This window comes from Haliotis rufescens, unplaced genomic scaffold (genome assembly GCF_023055435.1).
Source record: "Haliotis rufescens isolate VD_foot unplaced genomic scaffold, xgHalRufe1.0.p SCAF_3, whole genome shotgun sequence".
Classification (NCBI taxonomy): Eukaryota; Metazoa; Mollusca; class Gastropoda; order Lepetellida; family Haliotidae; genus Haliotis; species Haliotis rufescens.
This window is the reverse complement of record NW_025964001.1, coordinates 33626436-33636925: the sequence shown is the minus strand read 5'-3', so window position 1 is coordinate 33636925 and position 10490 is coordinate 33626436. Positions and strand designations below refer to the sequence as shown.

General features: G+C 37.6%; 1 protein-coding gene across 1 annotated transcript; it reads left to right on the top strand.

Annotated features, from left to right (window-relative positions):
* The first annotated feature begins 67 nt into the window (after positions 1-67).
* Positions 68-6656, top strand: LOC124119849 (radial spoke head protein 4 homolog A-like). Its single transcript, XM_048402877.1, has 10 exons — positions 68-344; positions 2346-2535; positions 2687-2962; positions 3452-3509; positions 3649-3762; positions 4060-4157; positions 4293-4434; positions 4782-4891; positions 5067-5326; positions 5631-6656. The coding sequence occupies exons 1-10, from the start codon at positions 211-213 to the stop codon at positions 5857-5859; spliced, it is 1611 nt and encodes a 536-aa protein (XP_048258834.1). The 5' UTR covers positions 68-210; the 3' UTR covers positions 5860-6656.
* Positions 6657-10490: the final 3834 nt, after the last annotated feature.

Below are 10490 nucleotides of genomic sequence, written 5' to 3'. Positions count from 1 at the left end.
TAAAAACGTCAGAGTTTTGGTGGTCAGTAGCCGGATATGACGTACAACGCAATGTTTGACTGTTTACCGTAGCAACTTCGCATTTGATCAACTTGAGCTAGCGTTTGGTTTGGCGAAAGGCATTTAGCAACGAGGACGGTATCCCTGACAACAACAGGGTAGGCAGCACATTACCCCGGGGAAAGGTTAGTTTCCTCGCAAGAAGGCACAATGTCCTCCACACCGAAAGATTCGAAGCCACAGACTCCTGTCAACATGGAGCTGAATCTAAACCCAAAGGAACAAGAATTTCTCAAAGCAAAATCGTATCTACTTACAGCGAGCACAAACACAGGAGTAAATGTGTAAGTTGGAACACTTTATAATTATTATGATTATGGGTTGTACATACAAAGTGTGCATTCAATATGTACAGCTACATGTTTCTATGGCCTCACCGGACGCTATTTTTGTTATTTTAGGACAACAAAAAATGTTTTCATAATTCATTTAGGGCACAATGTTCTCAATTTATTTTCGTGTATTATTTTTGTTTATTTCGAGCTACCAATATATGTTTCGTTACTGTTAGATTGCATGCGATGTTTCCATGTAGATGATACTTATAATTATTATGAGGTTGTATGATTCTTAACTTATTATGACGTTGGCAGTGTTTTAAAAACTGATGCTAATGCTATGGCCTATATCATAAGGTATCAACTACCGGTAAAGCCAAATCTATACATGAATTCAGGTTTTAAGTTTTGTAATTCGCATATGGACCCACATTTGTATCATGTTAATTGTTAAGGCCTGTTACAAGGTTTGGTCCACCACTTATAGGATGTGTACAGATTCCAGGTCTGTTTAGGTCATAAATTCAAACTGGAAAGTGATAAGTTTCAAGATTTGTTTTGGTTATATCAAGAATCAGACACTTTCTCACATGAATCTATTTCTTGTCCATCTTATCTGTGCCTGTAGACAAATGGTAGACTAACTTGTATAGTTTCTATACAGCTGGTTTCAGCGCAAAACTAAAAAATTACATGGAACAGTTGGTTGGTAGTGGTTTGGAAATAATATGTTGAAAAATAGTGTTTTTAAGGATTTATCATCGCTAAAACATTGGTGTGGGAAAAGATGGATAGCTTATGAAACTACTGTAGATTACATGGTCATAGTAGATCAAACACTGAATAGCTAATCTAGCAATTGATTTCAGCAAGCACTACATGCTAAGATTGTATAATGTATAATAATTTGTAGCCTATATGATTATTTTAGTCTTTGCACTATACATAATGTGTATATGGATTTGCATGTTAAGTAGTTTCTCCCTTAAATGAGTAACAAGTGAATACTTGACCTGATTTGTTATTAAATGTGTCATCAATTTGTGTACCTTTATACATCACTCTTTTCTAAAAACATGACAGATGTGCACAAAAACATTTTGGGTGCCAACAGTATAAGATAATAGTAATTATTACACAATAATAGTCAATCAGATAATAATCAAGGCTTAATTTAAGTTTTCTTTCTTAAATGTAAGTCATTAATTTGGTATCAGCTCATATTTGATGTGATGGTGTTCATCACCTTGTACACAAGTAAAGTACCAAAACAATATTTTTAGAGCAAATAGGTAAAATATCTATAGGATATTGATATTGTCTATGTTTGATTGACCCAGGTTTGATTCCCCCGCCTTAATATTGCTGGAATACTGCTAAACATGCTAAAAGTGGGATAAAACCATATTCACTCTCTCTAGTAAATAAAAAATGTTTCAGTGGTTGTATCACATAATTATTTTTTTCATTGGTTGTATCACATAATTATTTGTCTCATTCACAAGATGAGACTTGGAAATGGTGTTAAATGAGACCACATGAAATATATTATTAATAGTGCCTTCAAATATTCTCACTGATCTTTGATGGACAAATTTCATTATAGATTATTTATCCTTTAACATATCACATGCTAACAGGATTGCATCATTATGCAATACTTTCAAACTATAGTCTATTTTTTTCCAATGCAAAGATCAGTATTGTTGTACATAGTGTCTTTAAGACATGTGACCTACGGCAGAGATCATCCTCACAAGAAGTTGTGGTACTGTATGCTGAAGGTGCTCCCTTGTTCATGTTGTTGGGAAATGAACCGTACAATGGTTGTTTTCTGAATTGTCCCAGCATATGACATCATACTTTGATAAAGTTCATAGTTCATTCCAAATCACTCCTGAAAGATTACATCCTTTTGTCAGAAGTTTGTCACACATGTCAAAAACAAACTTCACACATTCACATACACTCTGTGTCCTTATATATAATTTTGTTTCCTTGTTGCAGGTATGATCACTTGTCAAGGGTGCTGACAAAGGTACTCGATGAAAGGCCTGACAATGTAGCAGATGTTTTTGAAGATATTAGCAAAGATGTAAAAAGATCAAAATTCACATCGGATGCTGATACAGTCCTTGACAAAGTAGACAGAACAACAGAAGTGTCACTTGCACAAGTTCAGAGGAGACTCTTCACAGTAAGTAGTGTGTCTACAGAGACTTGATAATCCTTGAAGAGAAAAAGAGAAATATTGGAGGTGATGCATCCACAAAATAGGTTATCTGTTTTTAGCAATTATGATTCATACAACAAAATAATATGTAACAAATATGTTTTTAACTTTTCAGAAAGGTGAAGGTGATGATGACGACATCCAGCAAGATGAGGAAGTGGAGACTCCCTTGCCTAACCTCATGGAGCTATGCTTCTACTTTGAGCAAGCTGGGATCGGACTCAACAGAGAAGAAATGATCCGCATCTGGTTGGCTCTTAAGAGTCTGGTGGACAACCATCCTCTACAGCATGTCAGATTCTGGGGCAAGATCTTCGGTCGGGAACAGAATTACTACGTTGCTGAGGTTGAGTACAGGGAAGGGGATGAGGAAGAAGAGGAGGAGGAAGAAGTAAGTCTGAGATTCCAGTGATAGATCAGTTGGAATATTGCAAAACAAATGAATATCAGTTCCTGAATAGAAGTTACCAGTCTTTAGATGCCTATGGTTAAACTCTTCTAATCTAATCTCAAATATTGTGTTAGAGAATAACTGGAATGTTTTATTTTCCATGTGTGCCAGTAGTATTTTATTTTAGTTTGTATAAACATGATAAAGGCCAAGAGAGTTGTCGGATTTTCTATACAGTGAACAGTAAATCACAATTACCTAATGGGTGAATAAGAAAATCAGCCTAAAAGATTGTCACATGACATCTCTTTTTTTATGAGATTGACCCTTCTAATGTCCTACATTCTCCAACCCTTCAAAGATTTACTGGACATGGACTTGCAAGCTATTTTGTTTTTATATTAAACTATTTTATCCAATAGCATAAGGAAAACTCTTATTTTGTTAATAAAATTTGAGATATGAACATACATGTTTTCTGTCTCTCAGGAGGAGCAGAATGAGGAAGATGCCACAGAGAAGGATGATGCTGATGAAGGAGAGGAAGGTAAACATAACAATTTCTTTAGATTAGGAAATAAATTGTTGATGTTTAGCAAGCTTAAGAAGATGGCATAAATGTGATAGATCATTTAATAGTTTTCTAAACTACAAGCTAAATGTTACTTTTGCTTGGCTTATTTCAGAGGAGACAGAGGAAGATGACCTCCCTAAACCAGAGTTCAAACCCCCAGCAGTAGCACCCAGAGAAGAGAACAGGACAGGAGCCAATAAGAAGACATACTTTGTCTGCAATGATCGTAAGATCATATTTTTCTAAGTTTTCTCTTCTTCCATTTTTCATTAAAACATACAAATATGCCTTCTCAGGTTATATATGGGCATACTTTGTCCAAAGTGATCATGGTACTACAACTAGTGTAATCCTTGTATGGGGTATTATGATAGCATTAGGGCTTCAGTCATTTTCTGTAAGTTGGACCAAAAATCTGGGGTAGATATATCAAACTATAGTACATAGACCTTGTAATACATTCATGATTTGTACTTTGTGATAAGATATGATTTTGACTGTTCAATGATCACTCTGTGTTTAGCTGGCAAAGTGTGGATGAAGCTCCCTGCTGTGACACCCGCACAGATCACTGCAGGCAGGAAGATCAAGAAGTTCTTCACAGGAAGACTGGATGCACTGGTTAGTATCAAACAATAAGTCTAGAGGTTTGATGAGAAGCCCATCGTTTATCTCAGTCTGGATATATAAGTTAGTATATTTAAAGTATTCAGGCCTGTTATACTCTAACAGTAAGACATGCATCTTTTCTCCTAGGTTGTGAGCTATCCACCTTTTCCTGGTAATGAGGCCAACTACCTGAGAGCCCAGATTGCCAGGATCTCAGCTGGGACACACATCTCACCCCTCGGCTTCTACCAGTTTGATGAAGATGAGGAAGAGGAGGAGGAAGGAGAGGGTGAGGGAAACTGTCAGTAGTCATTACAATTTACTCTGCATGTAATAAAGGGAGCTTGAAAGCATGAGGGTGACAGCACAGACTGGTTATTTGTATATTAGTGCACAATGATAATCAGTTAACTCTTTACATAATTGGTTAATCTTAACAATAATTGAAATGTTTTTGTCACATAAATGTATGTTTTGTAATGGTAAGACAGATTCATTTTATAACGAAATGTACTTGTGCATCAGAGGAAATAACTCTGTTGATCTTCGTTATTCAACATGTTTAAGTTCTATTAAATTTACACTAAGTGTTGTCTATGTGAAATGTGTACTCAGACCCTCATTATTTCTGTACAGCCCGTGACCACTTTGTTGAGAATGTGGACTTTGAGGGCATTCCTGTCCGTGAGCTGATCGATGCCAATTTGTCCAACTGGGTGCATCACGTTCAACACATTCTGCCACAGGTACTTGCATATAGTTAACTCTCACATTAACAAAGTGCATGTTGTTTTTCAACCCTATTTAGATTGTTCATCTATTATTTCATTCATTCCATGTATTGTAAAGGATGATTTTGTTATCAGCTTTTATTTGTTGTGTTCATGCTATAGTTTGTGCTGATGTGTGTGTTCTGTGTAGGGTCGGTGCACATGGTGGAACCCAGTCCAGAAGTCGGAGGATGACTTTGAGGATGAAGATGAGGAGGAGGAGCGTGAGGAGCCAGACGAGCCAGAACCTGAGGTCGGACCTCCACTCCTGACCCCTCTTGCAGAGGACGAAGAGATTGCCAGCATGTCCCCCTGGACCCCTCGTCTTTCCTCCAACCTCATCCCCCAGTACTCCATCTCCGTCATGCACTCAAACCTATGGCCTGGAGCTCATGCATTTGCCTTTGAAAAGTGAGCATTATTTTCTTAAGTTACTAGCTTCTAATTATATAACTGGATACACTTGGTTGTAATGTAACACTGTTTGTTATAATCTTTTGCAGCAATTATACCATTGCTATAATTTTAACATCACTATTTATCCACTCATTTTAATATCATTAACAACTAAATTATTACATCTCCATTTAATGCACACTCTTCTTGTATTGGTGAGATATATTTTCATGTATATATAAATCAATATATAATATGACCAATTACATAGAAATAATTGTTCAAATCAGTCAATGTTATCTCCTACATTTTTTTCCAGGAAATTTGAGAATGTGTACATAGGACATGGCCACAAGTATGCCCAGGATAACTACAGTCCCCCTCCCCCACCCGGAGTCCAGGAGGAGTTCCCTAGCGGTCCTGAGATCACAGAGGCTGAGGACCCCACCCCAGAGGAGGAAGCAGCACTGAGGGCAGCCCAGCAGGAAGCTGCGGAGGCAGCAGAGGAGATGGAAGAAGCAGAGGAGGATGAGGAGGAAGATGATTAGACTTTTGCTAGGGCAGGGTTAGCACGGCTACTTGGAGGAAGTGATTTCATGGGTTTAATACATATAAAGATAATTCAACAAGCACTATTCTCTTATGGGGTAGATTCATTTTATACAATTAATAATTTTCACTTTAATTTAGGACTCTCTGATCTCTACATTGTTTGGAAACTTTAGATGTAAATACTGTTTAAGTGGCTGATGTTTTTAACACTGTTGATATTTAAACTTGTGCATTTTTAAATGCAGGAGTTTATTAGGACAAAACTCTCGAGATTATGAAATTAAACATCATGTCTAGACCCTTGAAATATTTCACTCTTAGTATTGAACTGTATTGACCTCTGATCACATATCAGTATTGGCATTCCTGATGTTATTATCCCGCTTAAGGCATGTCAATGAACCCAGCAGGGAATGTTTGTTTGAAACATTCCTTTCATCTCATCCTGGTTCACCCCTCCTCAATGTGATATTTCTTCCAAAGACATTGCCTTCTGTACAGTATTTATGTTACCTGTTTGTATTAAAGTGAACTTCTACATACTTTTCTATCCCCAGTGTTAAGTGCCAGCATTCACATGTTTTCATTGTAATTTGTTCTCTCCTCTTGAGCACATGTGGATGTTATTCTTCATGTTGTCTTTGTACATACTGAATTCGCAATATTTCCTCATTTGTGCATTAAAAGTTCAAATGAAATTGCATAATCGTCTGTAGATGACTTTTTAAAAGTGATTTGTATAATGTTAGTGGAAAATATATATTTATGCCAAATAAATTGTGTCAATATTATAGGTATGTGTTTATTTATGACTATTGAAAGCCGAACACAAGACAGGTGACACTGTGTTAGTGCAAATGCTGACAACCAGCTTAAAATGTGTCAAACAATAAATACAAGATGCCCTATACTTGACATTTAACACCAAGATGTGAGATTTTGAATATCAGTCTGCAGCTTTAGCCATTAGTCTAACGCCTGAGTCCAGTAAAGTTCTTTTCATTCTGGTTAGGTAAGCTAATAAAACCCCATATGACAACACAACAGGTACTGATGACACTATTAGGGCTAGTTGATTCATGATGGCCAAGAGACAAGTCGGGGCTTTTCAACTCAAAAGGTTTTGACACATGCTGCATTACCATGATAAAGTTGTATATGGGGGTAATGGCAGTTCAATTGAATAAAGCATATACTTTTCTAACTACGCCTGCTTAATATGTGATCTAACTTGTAAAGGTTACAAGTAAACTTTTGAACATAATGGAGAAATAGAGAATCTCACAGAAGTGTCTTTTGATATGAAATATATCAATACGAGTTGATGAGTTTTTCTATTTTTATCTAAGAGTGTTGATATATTTGATCTCAAAAGACACGAGGGTGAGATTTTATTTATCATCCAACATCTTTCTTTTCAACTTTTTCCGTTTGTAGACTGTAATAAGCAGTGTCTTCAGTGTAAAAAGTGCTGCTAGCAGCTTCAGTAGCAGAGCCATTAGTGATGTCATTTGATTGTGACGTCATGGTAACCAATGATGTCACAATGGTCTGCAAAGCATTGTGATGCAATTTCATTGCAGCGATATCTACAATGTAGCTTGTATCTACGCTTGATCTCATCATACTATATCTCCTGTGGGAGCCAGTATGAGTTTGGTTCACAAGGGAGAGTTCAAAGCTGAGACCACTCTGCATGGAACTACACTGTACTTATGTTATAACGTTTGTGTGGTGAGCAATCTCCAGCACAAACAGAGTCTTCTTGGTTGTGGAGTATGCTTTCAGATGGGACTAATCAAGCGACTAGAAGTGAACTCTATTGAAGAAACAGACAAGGATGTATTGAGCGATATTGTATTGCTACAGTATCTGAAAACAATACAATATCATCTGCAAATAAAAGTATCAACAATTCTTTATATTCAGGGAAAAGTTGTACACCTCTAATGTTTTCGTTGTCTATAGTATGAAGAGTTCGCTTATATACAGAGAAAATAATAAGGGGCTTAAAACACACCCTTGTTTTAAACGTGTGAGATTCAAATATATCTGAAAATTGTCCATTAGACTTTACAGTATTTCTAACCTTTTCATACACAGATTTAAAAGCATTAAACATATTTCCTTTTAGACCTATATGTTCCAAGAGATATAATAAATATTTTGTAATTACGGAATCAAACGCTTTTTTAAAATCTACGAAAGCGCTGTAGAATCTACCTGGACAAATGCTTGTCGATTAGAGCATTCAAAACAAAAATATTATCAGAAGTAGAGTAACCTTCGCGAAAGCCAGCTTGTTCCTCCGATATTTTCTTAGAACTATTTGCCCAAATTGTTAATCTATTATTAACGATTGATGTATAGAGTTTGCTTAATACATTCATTAAAGTGATGCCCCAATAGTTATCTGGCTTTGTTTCGTCACCACTCATATGCAGAGGAAGAATTATACCTATGTTCCACGGATCCGGAAAAAGACCATTTTTAAAGAGATAATTAAATAAATCAAGGAGATAAGGAATAAAGTAACATTGTCCTGCTTTCACATATTCCCCTAAAATTTGATCTAAACCTGGAGCTTTCATATTTTTAAGATTGCTGATAGCTTTTATAAGTTCATCGCTGCTTATATCCCTGTTATAATCATCATCAAAATTCATTTCATATTTGTTTGACATACAAATGTTAATATCACAATCAATCTCTATATGGCCATTATGCAGTGTTGAAAAATGATCAAATCAAACCAATTTGCCAATTGGGGTACACCGGAATAACCACTGACAGACAACAGACCGCAAGTCTCAGCAAGTCAGTTCGTCAAATTCACTACGTCAGGTGGTATTCAGGACACTACATCATCACCTCACCTGCCTCAGTCGAACAGGATGGTAAAGATGGCTGTGAAAATTTCCAAAAAGAGGATCGCCTAGCTCTGCTAAGCTGTAGAAGTACTGCGGTACTGTCTACAGGACAGTCCAGCTCAGCTTACGGGACGCATACTGAGATGACCCATACCCATTCTGGAGCACACATTAACTCAAAAGTGGACTAATGCCTCAAGAGTGAATTCTATTGAAGAAATAGACAAGGATGTATTGAGCGATATTGGATTGCTACAGTGTGAAATGGGGAAATCAAGCTCAAAGCAGGAGCTACGTCATACAGTATCAGTACTACAAGGAGAGTCACATTTCCGCTCATTGCAATAGTTGAGACAGAGTTAAAGAGGATAGTTGATGCCAGAGTTATTGAGGAGATGACTCAGCCTACTGTGTGGTGTGCACCTATGCATTTGGGATAACGTCCATGCCAGAAATATTTCAGCACAAGATGACAGAGGTTATGAAGGTCCAAGAAGGGAGCGAGGCTATTATGGATGACACTTTGATATGGAGTCACTCAGACTGAAGCAAGTGTTCGAGCAAGTGAGGATATATGGGCTCAAGTTGAACAAGTCAAAGTGTGAAATCAGGAAGAAGTCTCTTACATGTTTCGGACACGAGCAGTGAGAAATGGGAAGAGAAAAGATCAGGGCAATCGCGGATCTCAGGCCACCAAGTTACATTACGGAACTGCACTGTACAAATCAACTACATGTACTTGGGTCGGTTTCTGTAGGATCTGTTTGTCGTCATGAAATCTATGAACCACTTGTTAAAGTCTGATGTGGCTTGGTCATAGGCACAGGGGCTTGTAAGGCACAAAGTAGCAGCTACCAAATGTATGGTCACACCCAGTGTCATTATACTATCCTTTTATATGGCATACTGACACTGGGTGTGACCATATATCTTGTACAAAATTAGCAGCTACCAAATGTATGATCACACCCAGTGTCAGTATACTATCCTTTTATATAGTATACTGACACCGGGTGTGACCATATATCTTGTAGCTGGTTGTTTTTTTGCGTAAACAGCACTTGTGGACACGGGGACACAAGTCGCTAGAGTCAAGGAAATTCTGGTATCGGAGACTGTCCTTAAAATCTACGATGCCAAGAAGCCTACGATGGTAAGCGGATGCTTGTGGCTATGGCCTTGCAAATTTGATGCAACAACACGGAGAAAACCTCCGACCAGTGGCGTACGCTTTGCATATGTTAATTTCTGCTGAGAAAGGGTGTGTACAAAAAGAAAAGACCACAGTATGGGCCAGTGAAAACTTCTTAAGGTATCTGGTTGGAATAGATTCTTTTCGTCTAATGACAGACCACAAGCCATTAGTGCCACTCATTAACAAGCAGGATCTCGACAAGGCTCCTTTCGGGATTACATGTCTCCTAATGGGACTAATGAGATTCAGCGCTATAGCCGAGCATGTCAGTGTGAAGGAGATGTTTGTATCAGATCTGCTATCAAGAAGCCCGAATCATTCTATTGATGAAGCAGTCGTTGAGTTGGAAAGTTGGAAAGCCTTCGATGATACAGTACTGGAGAATCGTCCTATGTCAGACAAGAAATTGCAGGAGATCTAACAAGCTACTGAAAGCTTCAACTGGTGATGAGGATGACGTGTGATGTATGGCCGTCACGCTTCAATAGTGTACTACCAGCAGCTAGAGATGACTCTGATATCGTGCTGTCTTTCTGTGTCTAGGAAAATGCTGACGTTCAGA